General features: G+C 37.9%; 1 protein-coding gene across 11 annotated transcripts in view; it reads right to left on the reverse strand.

Annotated features, from left to right (window-relative positions):
- Positions 1-245: 245 nt before the first annotated feature.
- The window catches only part of dennd5b (DENN/MADD domain containing 5B), a 59933-nt gene continuing 36016 nt past the window's right edge, over positions 246-24162 (reverse strand). For 3 of the 11 annotated variants that reach the window (XM_066667346.1, XM_066667344.1, XM_066667343.1), the window contains 17 exons: positions 21396-21968; positions 20716-20947; positions 16915-17065; positions 13225-13315; positions 11791-11922; positions 11380-11532; positions 11095-11173; positions 10926-11007; positions 10187-10315; positions 9699-9820; positions 8628-8773; positions 6598-6716; positions 6281-6468; positions 5487-5569; positions 5259-5385; positions 3782-3956; positions 246-2453 (listed from right to left, as the gene is read on the reverse strand). In XM_066667346.1, the coding sequence (XP_066523443.1) occupies positions 2270-2453; positions 3782-3956; positions 5259-5385; positions 5487-5569; positions 6281-6468; positions 6598-6716; positions 8628-8773; positions 9699-9820; positions 10187-10315; positions 10926-11007; positions 11095-11173; positions 11380-11532; positions 11791-11922; positions 13225-13315; positions 16915-17065; positions 20716-20947; positions 21396-21968 (2766 nt within the window). In that variant the 3' untranslated portion in view covers positions 246-2269. Of the gene's footprint in view, positions 2481-3781; positions 3957-5258; positions 5386-5486; positions 5570-6280; positions 6469-6597; positions 6717-7472; positions 7515-8627; positions 8774-9698; positions 9821-10186; positions 10316-10925; positions 11008-11094; positions 11174-11379; positions 11533-11790; positions 11923-12422; positions 12534-13224; positions 13319-16914; positions 17066-20715; positions 20948-21395; positions 21969-24162 lie in introns of all 11 variants that reach the window. The other 8 variants (XM_066667345.1, XM_066667342.1, XM_066667348.1 and 5 more) reach the window with 7 other exon arrangements.

Below are 24162 nucleotides of genomic sequence, written 5' to 3' on the forward strand. Positions count from 1 at the left end.
ATTTTAAGTCCCTTAATCTGTGTGTGTTAGGAAATGCTTTCCTGAGAATGATGTGGGAAAGTATTTTTTTATTATTTATTTATTTTTACTGGAAGGGTGTACAGTGTCTGCTTTTCAAAACAGTTCCACCTGCCTCGATTTGCATTAGATAATAATTCCCAATGATGTTAAGTAAAATTCTTGCTTTCTAATTTAAAAAATGAATAAAAATAATAATAAAAGAGGACAATAATGCAGACTGTTGATGGAGCAATTTTAATGAGATGTTTCATAAGTATCATGAACCATACAGTGATCATTTACCCATTACTGACAAACGGAAGAATCTACTCTTTTCAAATGTCCATTAAAGAAAGTTCACAACGCAATCAAGGTGAGAGGAAAAAAACAGAACTAGCTTAGTACTTGAAAGGGTAAAAGATCTAGGCCAAGACCCTGGAACAGGTCTAAAAAAAGGACAGGAGAGGACTGGAGCCTGAGACTGGACTCACTAATCTACAGCTACAGCTGCAGGTCTGAGCACAAACATTTAGCATGCAATAAGCACAGAAGACAAAGGGGAATGATCCAGCGTTTTACCTCTTCCCAATGCAAACAAAGATTAAACAACAGTGGAGGAAGGGGGCAAAGACATTTGGATTCCATTCAGTCTTATACAGGCAAATGTATACCAATTATACACACAATTTGAACCAGCCAGGATTAAACAGCTGATGATAACACTGGGAAATAAATAACTGATACAGTATCACATACAAATTATAGTTCTGAACACACTGCCCAAAAAAAAGAAAATCAACCAGTGTTTTAAAAAGCAGAAGTTACAAATAATAAATACATAGAAGTTATCAAAAGATGTTTAAAAAATAAAAACGTGCTTGAGCTTTTTCATGCACCCTCTCACGTACTTAAACACAGGCAATTGTCTATTCAAACTTCTGAGCTAAAAAGCGATCACTTTACATCTGCAGAAATTAACAAAAGATTTATTTAAAATTCATTGACCATAACTAGTTTTCTGTCCATGATATTTATATGCATCTGTTCCAGTATTTCCAGTACTTACATTTAATATTTCTGCTTAATCTATGTTTATGTGACTTTAAAGGCCCTGTCAGGGCTGTTGAAGGAACTGAGATGTATGAAAATCAATATGAATTTCAGAATTTCTTCTAAGACCAGAGTCTGCTGCCATTGGAAGAGGCCAAAGCCTTTAAAATCCATGACAATATCAGTGTGGGTAGGAAATTATTAAGAAAGGGACAGCTTGCTGTTTGTGAATACATACTTCTGTCTATATGAAGGTGGGAGATGACAGGGTGCGTTATTGCTTTCCACTTTCCAGTGTTTTCTACTAAATATAATATTCAAGCTCAATGTTGATTTCTTTCAACACAAACCAAGTTAATACTGAATGGCAAAATAAACATTTTCCTGTTCTTATAACCATATACATACATTCAGTCTCTCTCTCTCTCTCTCTCTCTCTCTCTCTCTCATACACAAAAGGACAGAACACATACTGAGATTCACTACAGTGTTTTCTCTTGGTGTTGCTGGAATGTCAGTCTCTTCTAACAACCACAGGTTCACATTAAGTAATCCAGCAGAGCCAAATCTTTGAGACGACCGCTCTAAAACAGTCTTGAGGCGGATATTTTCCTTGTTGATCACTCACCAATAAGCAAGGCTGAACTGAAATGAGAATATCCTCTTGGGGGCAATACTCTTAATTGTCTATAAGTGTTGTGCAAGTGTGATTTAGCTTTAGCCTCCCATTGTAGAAAAGCACACAGGCACAACCAGTCTGTCAATGTTAGATATAAGCGTCAAATAATAATAATAATAATAATAATAATACCAGTGCTATTTGTAGCAAATTCCTCTGTTGTAGTGGGTTTATGTTAATACGATGCTGCAATCTAAAATGGTGGCTGAAGGTCTGGAGGGCAAACACAGGAGAAATTAACTCTCTGCAGTCAAAGGCTGCACAGAACCTAAATCCACAGAAATCCACAAGGGGGGAAAAAAGGGAAAAAAAGAGGGGAAAAAAAAAAAAAAAAAGAACCCCCGACTTTGCTACAAAATGCCTTCTTCTGTGTGAACCTCACAAGTGTGGTTTGGGAGACAGCTGAATAAAAGCTTTTTTCAGTCTTTAGCCCTGTAGTCTCGAACTGGAGGACAGCTCCTAGAGCTACGCTGGCAGAAGGGACGAGGAATGCCGAGGAGGGTTTTCGGAAACTGATTTTTGAAACAGTTTTCAGATGGGCTACAGGTCCACACCCTTGGTGAGGGAGGTCTCAAGGGTGATGGGGAAGTCATGGAGCGAATGCAGGATGCCAATGAGAGAACTGACAGCAATCTGGTCACGCAGCAGTGCTGTATCCTCGTACATCCGCGTGATGATTGGACACTCCACCAGCAGGGGGAGCCAGTTAGACAGTTGACGATCTCTGAACAGGGACAGAGGGAAAGTTGATCTATGATTACACAGACACAACATAATCCTTACATGTATATTTTCAGCTTCTGTTCATACATAAGAATTAAACGGCTTGCTTTTGTCCTTTGATGTGGAAATATGATATAATATATATGAGCCTAATTGTGCTGACAAAAAATGAATTGATACACTCCTTTATTTGTCATTTATTTATTTATTGGAAGGGGACAGGGTGATTTCCTATCCTTCTTCAAAAAGTTACACAGTGCACTTTTCCACTTTTCGTGCTGAGGCTAGAGTAGCAATGACCAAGGCTCTATTCTTTATTACAGTGGAGCATCACAATTATTTTTGAAGCTGGAACTTTAAGATAAATATACTACCTAGTGTTCTTTTAAGGTATAGCTTTCAGTGTAAATATTAACGTGTTAATACACTAACACACACAGGAATTTAAAAAGTTTTAATATTGTTTAGTGCTATATAATCATCTTACCAAATATGGCCATACATATATATATATATATATATATATATAGGATAGCTCTAAGACTGCAAGGGAAGCTCAACTTCCCCTAGTAAAATGTCAAAAAATAAGTGATCAAATATATCCTGTTTGTGTGTACATGTCATTGAATAAATATGCACTACAACGCGCTCAACTTTTGTTCAGAATCAGCTTCTTATCACTGGTAAAGACGCGGCTTTCCTCTCAATCATTCCCGCAGCCTCACAGTGCTTTAAACAGTGTGGACGCAGTATCGAAATGAGACTGGGGGTCTATGGGGCAGTGAGCTGGCCTCGGCTGGCCCGGACGCTCAGCTTCTGCATGATGATTGGATGATCTGTCTGAGGCTGAATCCCTTTTTGATTGACAGCGAAATGAGCGAATCAGCGATCGTTTGGTGTAAAGATCTGTGGGACCATTAAATTTTCATTCTGTTCTGAGTTGAACCGGAGACTTTCTTAAACCTCTTAGCGGCATTTTCTTTGTTAAAATCGATTAGCGACAAATCGAGCTCCTATTTCTGGTGGTTTTTTTTGTAGCTGCTTGTGTTTGGAGACTGACTTCTATCACTCTTTCTGACTTCTATCGCAGTTTCTGTCCAGCAGGTGCTGCTGAGCCCCTCCACCGTCACAAAGCACTCACAGGCGGACACACTTCACATGGGCCAAGGCCGTTTAAGCAGCCTAGCTCTGCTGGCCATTGAGAGGACACTAGTCAAGTCCCTGGAAAAGACGCCTTGTTGGTAGTGGAATTTTCTTGGAAGTTCCTCTCCTTGAAAGACCAGCATCCGCCACTGATATATATACCCCCTCTTCTGTGGATTTCCTTACCTTGCCCCAAGGCAAATCAGCAGCTGGAACTTGCCATCTTTACCGATGTTGCGAGAGGTGTTATTAATGGCATTGGCATAGCGGCAGAGCGAGTTGCAGGTCGGGCCAAGAGGCTCAACTGTTTCCTGTAGATCCCCCATTTGATCAGCACTCTCCATATATACCACTGATCTCTCTGCACACACATTCAAACTATGCTCAATTCTCTTGTTAATACATGAAAAGTACCACAACTTATTTGAAGATGGTTCAAATTACATTCACAGACTGTCGGTAATCCATTACATCAGTGTAGCAATGCAAATGGATCATCATCACATAAAAGTATTTTTCTGAGAATAAATGCACCTTGCATCTTACAAATGTGTGATGCCCCCCCCCCCCCCCCCCACCTTAATCAAAGGACAAGTGGTTAAGGTGACAAAAATATTCAATATATCACTGCTTTCACAAGAGGAATCTGACATACATGGCACACCTTACTACCGTAAGGTAGACAATGCATACAGTTTTAATGGATGTGCAACCCAGCATAATTACCTTCACTGCAAGAAATAAAATTGCACTACAGGCACATTACTGTTCACTGAGCGTACAGAAATTGTAACCATAAAGCTTACAGTAGTAGTTTTAGAATCCACTTTTTTTCCTCCTAAAAGGCATGTTACATTCTCTTCTTGAAGTGAATATTTCTTTCATAATGTAACTGATCTCAACATAAACAAAATACAAAATCCTGGAGTCGAAACAAGATGTATATAATTGAGACTAAAAATTATGTACATTTATGTATATGTACAATTAATTTAGAATATGGTACAGTTATTTTACCAAATTAAAAATACTGAATATGTACTAGGGCTGTGTCATATCATACCATTCGCGATAATATTGTCATAATTTTTAAAACAAGATAAAAGTCTATATTGTTTACGTAATGACATCATGAAGTTACCCATAACACGTCCTACGTTCTTTACATGAGTGATTTAGACACAGTGAGGTACGGAAAGTGGAAAGTGGCTTTGAGGAGAAGGAATTTCCTCCAAAAAAAGGGGGAGTGACTTCAGTCAAATGGAGGTGGTTTGGTTACGAAATAACTGATGTACAATAAACCATGGTATTGTGTAAAAATATATTTTATTTAATATAATTAATAGCAATATAACGTTTATTTTGTTGCAATAGTGTTTTTTTGAAATTAGTAAAATTTTTAAAGAATTGTGATATAATTTTATGGCAATATCGCCCACCCATTAACTGTACCACCACAGTGACAGTTTGAGTGTGCATCAACGTAATCGCACCAGCTCTGAAGCCAGGAGATAGTGGACAATGACATTAACATTACACATTTGAGGAGTCCAGAAGAATACACAGTAAATAAATGTACTGTTTAAAAGGGAGATGAAACATAGTAATTCTCATGGCATAGTGGTTTATTTACTTATAAGTCTGCAGAAGTTCTTTTACTCACCTATGAAGTCCCACACAAAGATATTTTTTTGGAAAAGACGGGCTGTGCGGAACCCATGGTAGAAGAACTGCTCTAATGCACCCACCAACCCACACTCTCCACATAGCAGAACAGTTAGGCTGCCTCTCTAAGAGAAGGGAAAAAAAAGGACAGAAATAGCAGTCAGAATCATTTAATATTCACAAATACACAAAACCTAGTTAAACTCACAGTGCAACATTTACTCACCTCTTTCTCTGGTTTGTGGAAATGCTTGACAATGTTATTAACGGCCTCACTGATGGCTTCCTGTATCTGGTCTGTTGTTGGTTCTAGAGAGAACAATACAGATAATGTCAGGGACGGTACGGTCATTAACATGAAGTATTAATTCTCAGGGAACATACTGTTAAATGTCAAACATGTTTTTATTGTTCTCTAGTGTTGTATTTAACTGCCAGCAAAGACAGAATAACAAAAGAAAAACAAAGTTTTGTTAAAGCTGCACAGACAGGACAATCCACATCAGCTCTGTGTGAAACGTTTAAGCCAAGTTTTATTTAGTATTTGTCCAACCCAATTTAAACCTTATATGCACTATTGGAGGGCTATTATTTTTAGGATGTACTTTGTTTAAATGTTTTTTTGTCCACCAGTGCAAGATTATCCTTCATTCATTGTCTGTAACTGTTTATCCAGTTCAGGGTCGCACTGGGTCCAGAGACTTCCCGGTATACCTGGGCGCAAGGCAGAAACACACCCTGGAGGGGGCGACAGTCCTTCACAGGGCGACACATTCAGTCACACATACAGACACTTTTGAGTCACCAATCCACCTACCAACGTGTGTTTTGGACCGTGGGAGGAAACCCAAACATGGAGAGAACACACCAAACCCCTCACTGACAGTCACCCGGAACGGGACTTTAACCCACAACATCCTGGTCCCTGGAGCTGTGTGACTGCGACACTACCTGCTGCACCACCTTGCCGCCCAAGATGATCCTTTTGTATGTGAAATCATCATCAAAACTACAACTTACTGTTGCCCCGCCCTGTAAGAGAGGTTATGCTGATTCGCCGAAGCTGTGAGGGCGAGCGCTGAGGAGGTGGAGTACTACTTCCTCGCATGGCTTCCTCATCACGGCATGGAGCCACTAATTCACCAATCAATATTCGCTCCAAACTGCCATCATCCACACCTTTGCCTAGCCACCGACCACAAGGGAACCTAGGCAACGCAAAAGATCCAACAGGAGAAATTAAACCAAAGAGAAAAAAGAAGGTGCTTTATATATAAATAAAACATAGGAAGTGACCATTGACGAGGTGAGAAAGAGAAATATCAGGCACGGCTCACTTGTATGTGTGTCCTGTAATTTCATTGCGGACCATCACGCAGTCCACCAGCCACTTGGCTAAGAGCCCAGCATTATCATGACCCAACTGCACGGTGGTCAGCTTTCCCAAGTTCTGGCACTGCAAACAGCATGCACAAACACACACAGAGTGTGAGAACATACACAGGGTGTATAATGTCAGCAGTGCTAAGGTGTCTGTAAGTGGCTGAAGAAGCTCTTGAGTGAGGGTGTTAGTAAAAGAAGGGGACAGACATAGCAAACACTGCCTTTCAAGGAACACTCCAGTGCTTTTCACTCTAATATCTTTCTGCCACATCTGTGGAATATAGTTAATTAGCACAACTGAAGAACATGACCATTTTCACTGACCCTTCAATAATTTTAAATCCATGAGTTTTACCATAAAAATCTTCTTTTATTATGGAAAAAAAAAATTATTTTTTGTGGTATTCCAGATGTGGCAGGCAGTAATTACGCTAAAAATCCTGGAAGATTCCTCTTTCTAAGCCCAAGTGTTAACATTTGTCAACCTACAACACTCAAAATTTACTCATCTACTCTGCAACTCTACACATGAAAACCATAGCGCCTATAGATCAAAATCAAGATTTATAAACACTTATGGTTTTGAATGCCATTTGCATGGAAATTGCAAAATAAATTTTTTTAAAAAGGGTTGTATTTAATGAATGTATTTGTTAAACAAAATTTTCATGTAAAACATGTTTTACACCTTGAAAATCTGCATGAAAATGACAAACAAGCTACTGTTAAATTCTCAAAAGTCTTCAAGCGTATATGAGAGCACTTGATGAAGAGAAATGGATGGATGGAGAGAGATAAAAGGAAAATGGGGAGATATGGTTCTCCTAACCTTGAAGAGGGCGGAGATGTGCGTGTGAGGCCTAAAGGCAGACTGGGAAAGGAGACATGATGAGTTAAGGCAGGATGGATGATTGACAGCATGTGAAATGGCAGTGATTGGCTCTCCTCACATTGGGCTTCCCACTGAGACATGGGTTTAAGATGGCTTCACCACATACTCTGATTCTATAATGTAAGGCCTTCTCTAGCAGTACCCACTTAAACAAACAAGTCTATATCACCGTGGAAACTAACAAGCACATTAGTCATTCAGTGTCAGAGGAAAAAAAAATTGGAAATGTAGGATGAGGAGTCTATCTTGCTGTACTTATCAGTTATACTCTAATACATTTTAAATAGGATTAAAAATATCCTGCCAAAATAAAAGCCTCAGATAAATTTAGACCTCATGGACTTGATGACATGTAGTGTTGATATCCTAGCACACTCCAGTCTGAAAATATTCCAGCAGTAATTATCACACTAAACAAATTATCACCCCAGAAATCTATTGGCATTTCTCCAAAATAGACACAGAATATATGCTGTCAAGTGTATTTATATACCTGGAACAAACATACAACTATATTTAAAAGATTAAATTCTACAGTAGCACTTTGATAAATGTCAAGGAAATCAAGAATGAACCATTGTGATTTATTAGCAATCATTCATTAAAAAAAAATAAATAAATAAAAATAAAAATTAGGACATAAAATTAAATTCATCAATAACATCAATTATCATTCTATCTAAATTTAGGGCCTCTGTAATAATTCATATATTAGTTAACAGTCCTAAGTAAGAGGTTATTTTGTTTAAAACTGGAAACGAAAATTCTTAAGAAGGTTCTTTGCATTGCTAAATATTTCTTCTGTATGATAGAGAACACGATGAACTTTTTTAAAATCATATAGTTCCATGTCACAAACTTTTTGTACAGAGTTTTATGTAATATTTCAGTTTGCCTTTATTATGCCCCAAATATTGCACATCAATGATGAAAAACAGAAAATGCACAGGCTAAAATAAGAGAAGGAACTGATTCAGCTAGTTCTAATGGCTGTAACACTGAGATGAATAGAGCACCTGCAAAAAAAAAAAAAATAATAATAATAATAATAAAATAAAAAGCACAATAATAGTATGATGCCAGAGCACTCACATCAAAAGTCATCTCCAGAACATTCTTGGGAATCTGCATGATGCCAGAGTCACCCAGTTCACCTGACACACACACCCATGGGTTTGACGTAGTCATTGCGTTGCTCAGTTTTTTGATAGGGATGATGACAACCCGGTAAGGGATCACTACAAGAAATAATAAAAATAAATAAATAAATAATAAAATACAGCTTTAGAGCATGCTGAATAGCAGTTAATAATACTGGTGTGAAAAAACATTCACATATTCTAGTGAATTAAATTCTAGCCTTTAAAGAAACTATCATTTCTAAATACACTAACATAATCCCTCTTGGAAGAGGTATAAGGCAGACTACAGCCTCTTAATTTCAAAAGTGCAAACACAATGTGGCTGTATTGACCATGAGATTTTTTATATCATCTCAAGCTTACCACATCAGAGATCTTAAATGACAGCTTCCTACAGGCAGTTTTATCTCCAGTCAATTACAGTCATAAAAGGAGTCTTTTTTTAATGTTATTTGAATTCTGTCAGGAATATTACTACCACATGGTTGAAGAGAGATGAGATTAGTGACGAGTGGGGAAAGAGCTCAGATTTAATGATGAGTGCATGATACAAAAAAACCTACTTCTATTGATTTTTAAAAGGAGGAAGAAAACAAACATGCTTTTATGCTTTCTAAGTTTTTATCAGCCCCCCAAAAAAAGTGATGTTAAAAGGCACAAACATAAAACGTACATTAAATTGTCAACATTTCACTTGAAAAGCATAATATTCCTAAAAAGTATATTTATCACAGCCCAAAGTATATTTAAACTAACAAATTCTGTAAAATGCTTGCAGATAGCTTACACTAATTAAAAGCAACCAAACACTCAGGTGTTGTGTACAAGACAACACAACCACAATTAACTGGCTGACTGTTCGACTAAGTACACCTCCAAGTGGATATATACACTGGTCCTCCTGGAAATGTAGTTTACCAGGCCTAAAATATCTCCATTACAAAGTTATGTTAAGAGTGCCTCATGATCACAAACACATTAGATGCATTAGTGTGTTTTTTATGAGTGCATATGGTCTCACTGATGGTGGTGAAGACACTGGTGAAGCAGAAATAGTCCACAGCGTTCAGACTCAGCAGATGAAAAAGAAACTGTTCCTTCTCCTCCTCACAGCGCAGAAAGGCATAGCGCTTATACAGTTTCCTGCAGATGTGTTAAAAACTTAATATACACAGATCACAACAAAAAGGTCTTAACAAAACCTCCAAATTTTAAATATCTGTCATTTTTGCCCACTTCTTTTGGTCCATTCATCTTGAAACATGTTGTATACATTAAGGGAAGTTGGTGTTTTTAAACTCTGTACCAAATGATTAGGACTGTCAAAATTAACCAAACAGTAATTAAATAAAAATTATAATAAATACTTTTAAATTAAATCCATTCAAATATTATGTTAATGAAATTAACATCACTACTACTATTTCATACTATTTCCACTAACTGCTGAAACTGGTTTGATGGGGAATAGTTTTATTTGGTTTATTTATTTGTGAGAGTGTGTCATACTTGGTTAAGGCCTGGTTGGACAGGAGCTGTTTAAGGTGTTGAGAGAGCAACTTCTTTTCCAGTGAGAGACGGATCCAGGCTCGTGCACGGCCCACGTCCGTTTTTATCTCCCCCATGTTCTGGATGTGCCTGTGTGGGAGAAAAGAATAAAGGGAAGGATGAAAGACAAGGAAGAAACATTCTGAATGTGGAAGAAATCATTTAACTTGTTTTACATATTAAAATCTGACAAGATTGGACTGATAATAAAAAGACGTCATGCTATAAAACATTGGTCAGCGCATTTAAATGGACGTTCAGATAGCTTTGTGAAACTTTCAAAAGCTTTCAAGCATTCTGTTCCTCAACATATAATGCTGGTATTTCAGCTCCCCTGTCTACTTTTACTGTTAGAACAAAAGACACAAACGTAAAGTAAATGCGAAGAGGATTTATTCCAAGTAGTGTTGGATCATTCTAGTGGTCAGTTTATCATGAAATTTTAAATTGAAAAGGGTGTAAAGGGCAGATTGCATTTTCAATTTACATGAAAAAAAAAATGAAAAAACAAAGCTAAAACATTGAGATAAGAGGTTGTCCCACACTGTAGTGTGATATTAACATGTACTCAGATTTGTTGAGAATATATGGAAACAGTCCATAAAAATATCCTCGCTTTGTAGAAAGATCTTAAAAAAAGCACTGAGGCTACATTAAAATGCATGTCAGTGTATTTGGGGTGTTCAAATTAACATCTCACCTCATGTCCTGCACTACAGATACTCGCAGAGCTGGCAGGCCAACAGAAGACTCAGATTTTCTCCTCTCCTGTCCATTAGACACTGCAGGAGCAGAAATACAAATGATTCAACCAAGTGTTCAAGTATGAGCATACACTGTGATAATGTGTGGATGTAAGTACATAAGACCTTGAAAGTCAGGCTGCTGCTCTGTTTTCTCCTCTCTGGCCTGGAAGTGCATTAAGTGGGACCATAATGCTGACTTTCCCTAAAAATCCACAACAAAAACAATGTTATAACACAAAATGTATGTATTGTGTGTTTTTCATGTGTCTTTCAAAAACAAACATCAAATATTTGAGGCTTTTCAGTTTTAATGAGCTGTGACAACAGCAAGTAACTGCAAAAAATAAAACATTAAAATGCAGACTATTTTTTCCCCCCATATTTGATTTTAATTGCATCAACATTTACCTGTTTGACCTGTAGGCCATGGCTCCATATTCTCTCTAGCAGGTCACAGAGACTGGCAATGAGTGTGTTCTCCTCCAGTCCAGTGATATTAGCCTCTCCATGTCCCAGTTCCACTGCCTCTCGACCCATTTTCTCCACCAGCATCCGCTTAGTCTGCAAAAACGACCATTAAAAAAAACTTCAATTTCACCCAAAAGAAAGATTAATTGAAGAAACAGTGATAAGAAATAGTGTTAAGCAGAACTTAATGAAACAAACTAGAATATTTATATATAATTCAGGTCTCCCTGTTCTCAGAAAGTTCCAATTAAATAATGAAGATGTTCTCATGTGCTCTGTATGTGTTTGTGCACGCATGTGTGTTTGATAAGTAGAGAGTGGAGGTGGGGGTATGGGGGCACTGAAACAGACCTTCATCCGGCACTCCTTCAATAAGCCTTCCACAAACTTCCAGTTGGTCTGTGCAATGACAGCTGGAGAGAGGTCAGAGAGCTTGGGCTGTCTCAGATTCTTCCCAAGACTTCGCGCCTCCTGCATGTACTTCTGCAGAGACAAGAGCATGTTAGACAGGAACTCACTCTCTGCATGCACTGCGATTCACAGGTTTGAAACATTCAAAAACATAAAAGCTATATATACACAATAAAAGAAAAAAAAATGTATGAACATATATGTACAGAATAAATTGCATGTGACTTAATCTAATGAGACCATATACTCAAAAATACAGTCAGTTAAAACTTTATGATTGTGACATGCCTAGTTTAGCCAGGGTTTTAGAAGTGGGTTTTAAAGCCTGTGCTCAAAATAGTCTGGGACAGTGAAAGCTTTTCTGTAACGGCGTTGAGCCAAGGTGCATTAAACTTTTTCAAACTTTGGATGGATGCTATGAAAGCTTTGTAACTCCTGCTAAAACAGGTGAAGTTGTCATGGATCATTCAGTGTTCACGCAAGGCTTCCGGGGGTTATGTTGCTACAGAATTGCGGGTTAAGGGTCTAGGCATGTTGAAACAGGGTTGACACAATGGCAGGCCTCAACATACCAGGCAGCAGGCCGAGAAGGACTTTTTGGGTGGTTTAACGGGAGGGGGTGGGGCCTTGTCCCACTCCCAGAACGCCATAGAATTCTGCACCACCAAACAGCCCTCCACCTGCTGCGGAGTTGGACAGCCCACACCCACAGCATTCAAATGGCAGACGCCACAAACAAAAGACAAGAAAAATAAAAGAAAGACAGCAGAAAGGAAAGGGGGAAAAAAGGCAGCATGCACATAAAGAACATAGTCAGGCGAGACAACAAAAGGAAGACCTGCCAGAATAAATTAAGGAAATAATTTCTTTAAAAGACAAAATTAAGAAGCACAACAGAAGTTTAAAATGAACAAGAAACAGTGTAGGCAGAAAAATAAATAAATAAATAATAGAAATGTAAGCAGCAGATTCATAAACGGATTTCAAACGAAATAATGGGCATGTAATAGAGTCTAGCAATTGCTGCATAAATTCAGCTTAAATATATAATGGCACTCTGATAAACTGCCATTAACGTGTGATGATGTATGGCAAATTTAAAACTGTTTTATAACTAAATTAGTTTAGGTTCCTCTGCAAATAGGTCATTTCATTTCTAGGGAGGTCATTCTCTGCAGCTGCTCAGTAAGCTGAACAGAATAAAGGAGCCATTCATAGTTATTTTGCCCCTAGCATAATTTTCATGAAAAGGAAAACTACATTGGATTTGCAAGGCAGAAAAATAAAAGCACCCAGGCAAATTAAAACAGACATAAAAGACGGGGAAGGAAAGGGAATGGATAATAGGGACGGAAGGAGGTGCTTCTTCTGTACCTCTTTGAGGTCATTGTCCAGGCCGAGGTGGTCAGGCTGCTGCCTGGACCACTCCCTCCTACGCTGAGCAGTACAAGCGCGATTTGCCCACCTGCTGGCAGAAAACTTATTGTTAGAGAACAAAAAAGGGAAGAGAAAAAAAAAAAATACTCCAGAAGAACATAAAACATGATGAATACAAAGTTAATATAAAAACAAAAAAGACCCCCACATTACTATAATGTGCCAATTTTGCAAAGTCAAAGGAATTTAAACAGAACACATGCGAATGTATACGGACATCAGCCAAAGATTTCTATTCCTCCTTGCAATTGCCAAACATCCATTCATTAACAGTTACTCTCATTCAAATATTTAAATTCTATATAGTTCTGTAAAAAGCCTCTTACACAGGTGAATGTGTGATTTAGCACACATCCTCAGCAATCTCCGATCATTACTTAATTTCATATGAGCTACGTTTTAGCCATAATATATGTAAGAACCCTCGCTATTCTACAAGGCGTATAATAAAACCATCTACCGCCCTACAATTTATAGAAAACCTACCAGAACTATCGACCCCAGTTCCAACTCCATCAGACCCAATGGACATAGATGTACTAACTGATTACCTAGAAAATACCTGTCGATCTACTTTAGAAAAGGTAGCACCACTTAAACATAAAAGTATAAGACAGAAAAAGCTCGCACCATGGTATAATGATAAGACCCGTACTTTAAAACAAACATTACGAAAACTAGAGCGGAAATGGCGATCAACCAAGCTTGAAGTGTTCCATTCTGCCTGGAAGGACAGCCTTATAGAGTATAGAAATGCCCTCACTAAAGCTCGCTCAGCATATCTGGCCTCACTGATCTCCAATAATAATAATAATAATCCCACAGCATTGTTTAGTGTGTTTTCTAGAATTACAAAAAATCAAGCAGGTTCTGAACAACTAATTCCAGCAACGCTCACCAGTAAAGATTTTATGGACTTTTTTAATAATAAAATTGAGAATATTAGACAACAAACTCAAGCCACAGGATCAAATCCATCCTTGCTGCCACCCGATGTGAATGATATAAAACATAATATAACTGTAAAAGAAAGACTTGAAACCTTTTACCCACTCCCACAATTAGAACTAGAGAAGATTATCACCTCCGCAAACTGTACAACTTGCACACTTGATGCAATTCCCACAAAGTTGCTCAAAGAAGTACTACAAGCTATTATTGATCCTCTTTTAACTATAGTAAACTCATTCCTTAGTCTGGGCCATGTACCCAAAGCTTTTAAACTAGCAGTTATTAAACCTATGATCAAGAAACCAAATCTTGATGCTAGTACACTGTCTAATTACAGGCCTATTTCTAATTTGCCATTTCTGTCCAAGATCTTAGAAAGAGCTGTGGCCCAACAACTTAGTTCATATCTACATAAGAATCATATATATGAAAAATTCCAATCTGGAATCAGGCAACATCATAGTACAGAGACAGCTCTAGTCAAGATAACAAATGATCTTCTTCTTGCCTCTGATCAAGGCCACGTATCCCTGTTGGTGCTTCTTGACCTAAGCGCAGCCTTCGATACAATAGACCACAATATTCTCATAGAAAGGTTAGAAAACATGGTTGGAATCACAGGGACAGCCCTATTATGGTTCAAATCTTTCTTAACGGAACGTTATCAAATCGTAAAAGTAAACAATCTAAATTCAAATTATTCTAAAGTAAGATTTGGAATTCCACAAGGCTCTATTTTAGGACCATTATTATTTACATTATACATGTTACTGCTAGGCACAGTTATAAGAAACCATGACATTAACTTTCACTGTTACGCAGACGACACACAATTGTATATTTCAGCCAAGCCCGATGACAAACACAGATTAAAGAAAATAGAGGACTGTGTAAAAGACGTGAAAGGCTGGATGTTGCGTAACTTCCTCCTTCTAAACAGCAACAAAACAGAGGTCCTGCTTTTGGGTCCAAAAGTGGCAAGAAATAAATTATCAGATTTAATTTTAAATCTAGCTGACTTTCCAGTTAAACCTGGTTCAGCAGCAAAAAATCTTGGTGTCATAATTGACCCGGATTTATCATTTGATCAACACATAGGTAGTATCACTAGGACAGCTTTTTTACATCTTCGCAATATTGCTAAGATTAGAAATGCCTTATCCCTTCAGGACGCAGAAACATTAGTACATGCCTTTATTACTTCAAGGCTTGACTACTGTAACGCACTACTGTCAGGATGCACCAGCAGCAATTTAAGAAAACTTCAACTAGTTCAAAATGCTGCAGCTAGGGTCTTCACTAAAACTAGAAAATTTGAACATATCAGCCCAGTTTAACATCACTTCATTGGCTGCCTGTTAAATTCCGCATTGACTACAAAATTTTGTTATTAACATATAAAGCTCTACATGGGCTTGCTCCTGAATATCTTCAAGATACAATTTCCTATTATGAGCCTCCACGTTCACTCAGATCACAGAATACTGGATTTTTAATTGTTCCCAGAATTCAGAAGGCCTCAGCTGGGGGAAGAGCCTTTTCTTATAAAGCCCCCAGACTCTGGAATGATCTTCCAGAAAATGTTCGGGACTCAGACACAGTCGCAATCTTCAAATCTAGGCTAAAAACACATTTGTTTAGTTTATCTTTTGGTAGCTAATGCTCCCCCATAGATAAAGGCGGCAGATCCCGGGGGTCCATGGACACAGGGAATTATAGTATACTGAGACGCTGGTGCTGTCGTCCCGCCGCTTCTCGCGATCACTCAGGTTTGTTGACGGTGGAGCGGAGGGATGCCAGTGTTTCAGGATGCTCCCGTTTCTGTGTGTCCTCCTGGTTCTCTCCTTTTAGTTAAAGCTGTCATAGTCAGATCTGCCGGAGTCATTAGCCACACTCTGGAAATTTTCATATTTTCTTTACAAAAACAAAACAGTTCAAAACTAATTCCATCCCTTTACATCTTTCCGAGTAAACGACTGCCCACCTGTCTGTCTGGACACTGATGGATGACTGTCGAGACCCTCCTCCACGCTTCAGACCAGCTGCCCACGCTCCAGCAACCACCAAGTGCCTTGAAGCTGTCCCTACACTGAAGTTCTCATGGACTACTAACTATCATCACCAGTAGATTGACCAGAGGAGGATGGGTCACCCCTTGTGAGCCTTGGTTCCTCCCAAGGTTTCTTCCTCAGCTGGGGGAGTTTTTCCTTGCCACTGTCGCCCCTGGCTTGCTCACTTGAGGGTTTACATTTGTTTTTACATTTCATGTCAAATCTTTGTCTTACTGGAATTCTGTGAAGCTGCTTTGTGACAACATCAGTTGTGAAAAGCGCTATATAAATAAATTTGATTTGATTTGATTTAGCATTAGGATTAAGGTTTCAGAGAGTTACATACACAAATTAAAACCGTGATGGCAAGACACATCATATTGGATTTTATCCCTTCTTTAAACAGTATATTTTATTCATCTCATCATTCTGGAAGTCCGTACTCTGTAATGAAATCTTGATAATTTGCAGATATGGTGCCAGAGTGCTGCAGGAAACCTGGTTAAATAAACAGTGTGGGTGGAGTGGACAAAGGACAGATTTGAGTGCCAGTGCTGAGCATGCTCTCATGAGCTCTCCCCAATCTTGTGTATATTTGACAATGGGCCTTTGTACAAAAACTCACTTATTGTTCGCTGGGCCCGAGGAGAGCACATCTGCCTGTAGCTTGGGGAAAAAGCCCTGCTGGTACTTGCCCTGGCCAATCTTCATGTCCAGCAAATGGGGGTGAATGGCTGTGTGGTCGATCTTCATGAGTCGCTGCTCAATGGCCTGAGCTGGAAAGAAGAAATGATTTTATATTCAATAAGGATTACATGAGCCCTTTGGAAAAAATCTCCAACTGAAGGAATCTTTTAAAAAAGACATCTACTTATTTCTAGGTTTAGTAACAGTGGTGGATAAAGCCATGTATTTGAGAAAAAGTACAGATAATTGTAAAATAAAATATTTTATAATGTAAAACATTATTCCAGTAAAAGTAGAAGTCCTTGTTGTAGATCTCCACTTAAGTAAAACTACAAAGTATTTATCTTCAAATGTACTTCAGTATCCAAAGTAAAAGTACCATTACGTATTATGGCATATACATGACTAATATCCTATTATCATTTTTGTAACAAGACTCATGTTTTACACACTGTAGATGAAAAGATTGTAGTGTCACTCTGGGTTCCCGAGGCTGTGTGCTGCCCCTGAGAATTAAGCCCAATTTATGCTTCTGTGTTGAACCTATGCCGTAGGCAGCGTGGCCTGATGTGCACCTCTCCAGAAATGTAACTCACCGCATCGACTGTGATTGGTCTGCAGTCGGACAAACATGGTTCAAGTTGCTCAAATCAAGAAGTCCAGAAATATTAACTGCTCTACAATTCACTCCCTAAATAGTGCACTTTAAAGATTCATAAAACTAATACCACTACATTGTGTACTACATAGAGTTGAAGAAGATTCTTGAAATTCAGCCCTAGTACATAGGAGGGAATGGAAGGGGTGGTTACCTACCCTCCTCCAAAAGTTACATAGTGCAGTTTCTGCAGTGCTTAGCCAAAAGTAGCAATGACAGACATTCTGTTCTCCCTATTACAGTTTAGTGAAGCATCACAATGATTTTGGAGCTGTAATTTTAAGGTAAAAATATTACAGTGTTCCTTTAACCTCTCTGTATTGTCAACATAGGTGTAGAGTATAGTTTGAGCTATTTCTGCCATTCTGAGACATCTGTCTATTAAACAGACTACGGTTTTGTTTTTCGGACTCTTCTGAAATCTGGACTTGTATATCTTTCTGTGGTGATTTCTGGGTTTTGGAATATTTCTTCTGGTTCTGACCTCGCTTCACGTATTGTGTTTAATAAATCTCCAACTGACTCTCACCCTCTGTGTGATTTGTGTTATCTACAGATCCATACACTGTGTAAGAAGAGTACTTACTGATGACTCAAATACAGTCAAATATTGAACTGTACAAATCATTTTGTTAATTCATAACAGTTCTAAGAACTGAAAATGAACACATACCGTCTCAAATTCACACATGGAGTGCTCTGTGGAGCCAGGAGATTTGTTCATGCTATGATTTTATTCACAAACAAAACAAAAGGAACGGCAGATTTTCATAATGTAGTGGAGTAAATAGTAAGATTTGACTTTGAAAGGTAGTGTAGTTAAAGTAAAAACTTGCCCAAAATGAAAATACTTAAAATACATATACACAAAAAAGTACATGTGCACCCTGGGATATTTACTGTACTTAGTCATAAAATGTCCAGGGTGTGTGATCATAGATTAAGGAAACAGTCAAAGCTAAAACATTGCTGCCTCTCACAGCATTGCTAAAGTGCCCAGATCTTGCCGTCCGAGGTCCTGCCCATCATACAGCCCTCTGTCCAATCATTTTACAGTCCACTATGTTGTCAGGTCTACAAAAAGTGTCTCCCAGCAATGAAATGATCACGTGAACATAGGTAAATAACAACATCATTGAAAAGTGTAAATACCATTGTTTTTTGTTTTAAACATTTTGATGCAGATTCATGTGTGTTTCTACATGGTGTGTGTGTTTTAGCAAATTAAGCATTAAGTTTTAAGAATTGTGTTTGAAAAGCCTTAAATATTCACCTATTTAAGGTGGAAAAGAGAAATCAAGCTTGTAGTACACAGCAAATATGCGTTTCACTGGTAGATAGATGTTTTAGTGACACGATGAACACTTTTCTGTGTAAAATGTGTTGATTATAGCACATTCTTCTGCACTATTACAGCCTAAGTTCTTAAATTCGTCTCTTGCTTGTTCGTTCAGTTTTCCTCAAACTGGCGACCTGTTCGAGTTTCTTCCGAGGGGGGGAGGAGGCAGACAGCTCTTTCCACCGTTTTTAAACTATTATAGTTCTGAATTTAAATGCTTGGTGTCAAGACTACCGATTGCTCATCCAAGTACAGTAAAGAATTACATGTACTTCATTACTCTCCACCACTGTTTAGCAATGTAGTACACAGAGTCTAAATTAAGGTTTGACAATAGTTATATATATAAAACATGTTTCAAAAACAATGACATGATTTTAAAATATATTTCCAATATTTCAATATACATCATTTACAGCAGCTGTCACTGATTGACATTCATTACCAGCAGCTGTCATCAGTTTGTTGCACTTAATTTTAAGGTTAGTTTAAATATATTAATATAAAAAATATATATTAATATTGAAAGCCAAAAGGTTTATGTGTGACCAGTGATGACATGTTTCTTGTGTTTTCTTTGCAGTTTTTATTTAGCTTATATATTGTTCCAATTTATAGCAAAATTATACTCTATTGACTGAAATTATGAAATATATCATGATACATATTTTGGTCATATCCATAACGTCAGTATATGTACCAAAATATCATTTTGTATTGCACTTGGTATTGAAAGCAGCAAATCTGAAAACAGCTGTAACTTCACCATGTGATCATATGTCAGCTCACATCACAAAGTACATATACACACTTCAGTGATGGCACACTGCAACGCTGCCAGCCTCTAAGAGTTCTTTTTTTTTTTTTATATGACTCATAAGGACATTCTGTTCAGTCCTTTCATTACACTCTCCTCTATTCATCTCTCTCTGACTAGCCGCCAACTCCTCATCCCACTGCCATCATTATTGGCACTCTGATTTTATTGAAAAAGCAGAAGGAATTTCAGTTAAAAATGCTCTCCAAGTTTCACAAAAATCTTGTAGTTTCAGGGAACTGGAATCAGAGCATGCAGGGCTTCAGCTTTTTGTATCCTGTGACTATGCAGAACACATTAATGAGTGTGTGAATATTATTGCTGCTTTATTAATTTAACAGAATACAAATAACTGCATGTGGCAAGAAGGTGAAAATTAATGACAAATGCTGTTCAGGTTTAACTTCTTTTAGCATATTTTAATGGAACATAAAAAAAAAGAAACATACAGAGCCCGTAAGGTGACATGGCATTGCCATAATACAAAATAATATAATGTGACAACAAAATAATTGTGGCCATGACATTATATTTTGAGACCACAAAATAATATCAATAGATTATATTGTGGCCCAAATATGTAATTTTGTGGCCTCGGTGTATTATTTTGCAGCTAGGCCTTATTAAAAGCAACCACTATGTCACCTTAGGGGCTCAGTAGAAATAATATTATGAAGTTATGTCTTAGCAACAAGAATACAGTTCTGGTATTTAAGAAGCTCAGCTGTTTAGCATCACACCATTTATTTACTATTCACATAGTTGTGACCAACTGCCATGTGTGAGTAATGCTTAAAATAAAAAAAGCAATATATGGTCTGCACTTTTCACAATACTTTCTACCTCTAAATGTACTATATATGAACAGCCATGAAATCCTTATAAATATATAATGGATTGTGAATGGCTCCAGGCACCTACTCACCAGACTCTTTGAGGAAAGTGCATTTCTGGTAAACAGAGGAGCGCAGATTGGGTGCTCGCACATTGTACAGACGAGCCTTCTCAATACGTCCATCAAACACACGCAGGAGGGGCTCCTTTTCCTCCCACTGAGATATGATTTTATTATCAATGAAGGTGGCAAACATTTGAGTCTCAATGAAGCGAGACAGGAAAGGCAGAAAGGGCTCGGGCTGGTCTGAAAGGAAGGACGCCTGGGGAGAGTACAGAGAGAGCCAGGAATACAATAAAACACCTGCTGCAAAAGGGAACAATCATCTGAAAAAGAGAGAATGTTACCACACCACTAGGTGAGCAAGGTAATCAGAAGCTAATATCTCAGCAAATGATATGGAGTAAACTGCCTGCCTTCCATTTTGACATTTTATGACAGAGATAGCGGACAGAATTAAAGTAAAATTCATTCAGGCTAATCTTGCTTTTAGACATTTTTTGCCACATTATATCATAGTGTCAAAAATCATTCAAGTAAATGCAAATTAGTGTCTGTGCTTCTATTTCTTTTTAGTTAAATTAGCCTTGCAGCTCAAAGACAAAAAAAACATTAATAAATAAATAAAATTTCAGAAGCCAAATATTTGGCAGAAATTTGTATGGAAAAACATGTTACATACAATTTGCCCTTGTCACCTATTCACACACCTTGTCAAAGTTGTGCATCTGCTCTCGGTTAGTGAGCCAGGACTCCAAGTCTGGTGAGTTTTGGATGACAAATGCCTCGTAGTCAGCGAACATGGTGGCAAACCGTGCAGCAAACACCTCCCTCAACTGCACATTCAGCTTGGAGTTTTTCAGCTCCTCTTCCTCAACGCCAGTCCTTCCCCCTACATTCTCCTCCCCTAAAGCTCTCTGCCCAGCCACCAGTGCCTCCAGACGTGCCACCTTCACTCCTGTGCGTTTGGCCAGGGCCTGAAGGCGCTCTAGAGTTGGGTTTCCCTGCAGGAGCTCTAGGACGTCTAAAGCTTCACCAGGCAGGTTCCCATTTCTCCCATCATCCACCAGCTCTTTCAGGGCTGTAGTCTTCAGTCCTGTGCCTGTCACACATACCTGACATGTGGTGGGTGCAGTTGACGGGACGCCCCCATCTGGAGAAAGACCATAGTTCTGCAGCACCTCACTCAGCTCCTGAATAAACTCTGCCTTGTTGGGGAACTGGGGGAAATCCTCTGGCAGCTCAATGCAGTGGTTGTCAATGTCAACAAAACACAGGTTGGCCTGAGAAGAGAGGGGAGATATGAAAAGTTATTTTTCCAAAATCCCGTTTAAACTGGTCTGAACTACTTAAATTACACTCACTTTTCCTTTAACGCATATGTTGTTGGTTAAAACAGAATATCATTTGCACAAGAAGGCTGCTTCCTTTGTTTTGTCCTTGCTCGATTCTACAATAACAATATTTAAAAATTATTATTATTTAAAATTAATTATTAAAATTAATTATTATGCAAAACGCATTATGCAATCTGAATACCTAAACCATCATACAATTGCCCCAAATTCTGATTTAGATACACGGCTTCTGAAACGGTGTGTAGATAAAAGACAGTATGTAACAGACTGAAAATTCTAAAAATAAAGCAGCAGCAGCACCATTGGTCTTAGTTTAGTCTAGTGGTGTGCAATATGATAAAAAGTACCATTCTTCATGAGCAGCACATTATGCAGCATAACAGTATTTACATTTGCTGAGGTTTAAGTTGGAACTGGCAAATTAGAACCCATAGTGCTTCATTAAATTGTGTATATTTCAGAATCTATGAATGCAATGATTTTAATTCAACGTTTTTACACACACTCTTAGTGTTATTGAATACAGCTGTACATGATAGATTTATTTCCCTGTAGCTCCAGAGAGAAAACAAGACCACTTTATATTATTCATTGGATGATTATAATAATATGCTATATACAAATATTTGTTTTGAATGTTAGTAATATTCATTCAGGAGATTAGCAGTTGATGTATATTATTTTTTAATGCTGCCAAAATGAACGTGTTAATGCTAATTAATCCTTTACCAAATTTGGCCACAACTTCCTCCCATAATTCATTCGTTTTACAGAGCCTTGTAACACATTAGCAGTTTTATGTAGTGATGTAAACACAGTTCAGAAAGTAGATTGCATTTGATTTATTCTGAAATATGTATTAAAATCTGAATCTTATACTTCCTTCTCTCTCCCTCTGTCAAACACACAGAGCTCATGTTTAGTCATCAACCTTGCTTAATCCATCCATGTTTGAGCCACAAGCTGCACTGTAGCTTTTCTCTATTAAAGCTCATGTCTGATGCTAAAGCTAAAACAAATATAAATATCATTCCATTGTGTTGATCTTATATTGCATCTTTTATTTTATATTTTAAGATCCATTATACAATGCTTAAGGAACAATGTGATTAATCACAGCAATTATTTTTTTTACTCAATTACCAGCCCTAGTTTTATTATTTTGTTTGTTTAGGAATGTGAAAGCAAAGCACAACTTATACAAACTGCAGGAGTACACATGATAAAAGAAAAGATACAGAAAAAAATAAAATTCAGTGTATTAAGGGCAGTGAGACGAATATCAGGGGATTAAGATCTCATTCAATGCCCAAACTGATGCAACTGTCTCAGCATGGCATTAAAGACAAAAAACATTTGAATTGTGATGCGCCAACCAGGACAGGAAGAGGGTGTATATCAGGGGTCATCATAATCAGTAGTAGCAGCTACAGCAGCATTAACAACATACTCCATGTGTCCAGACTTGCACATATAAGCTAAATCAGGTATGTTAGACCAGAAAAAACATGAAGCAGTGTGGCTGGGAAAACCGTGGTCAACTTGCCCCAGTTGGAAATAGTAAGTGTCCAGTACAGTTATGAATGTCACTGTAAATACAACCATGCCCCCCCAAACTGTATTGGTCCATTCTTTATGAATTCCTGACACAGTATCTGGTATTTCAAGTGAGGTCAAAATATGAGGGGGAAAAAATAAATAAATAAATAAATAAATAAAAAAGACATGGAGAAGCAAGGTTTTATTCCAGTAACCAAGGAATACTGCTGTAAATGGAAGGGAGTTGAAAAGGCAGCACATCAGTGGCCTTGAGAAAGAAATTTTAATGGAAATAATACTGAGAGAAGGGGGGGAAAAAATGAAAGAAATGCTTTCAGGAGTTCAGCTCACACAGTTCACTCAGTTCGCCCTGCTTCACAGTGACACATGCAGTCAAGTGTGCTGTGTGTCCTTATTCTCCTGCTGTATAAATAAATCAGTCAAGCGACACAGCAGCACTGCCCATGCTGTCGAGCTTTAGTGCTAATGACAGGCCAGAAGAAAGATATGCTGACAAAGGAGCATGAGTGAGCATATGCATAAGTATTATTCTGCAACTGTAAAAAAAATATAATGAGCC

This window comes from Hoplias malabaricus, chromosome 4, assembly GCF_029633855.1.
Source record: "Hoplias malabaricus isolate fHopMal1 chromosome 4, fHopMal1.hap1, whole genome shotgun sequence".
Lineage (NCBI taxonomy): Eukaryota > Metazoa > Chordata > Actinopteri > Characiformes > Erythrinidae > Hoplias > Hoplias malabaricus.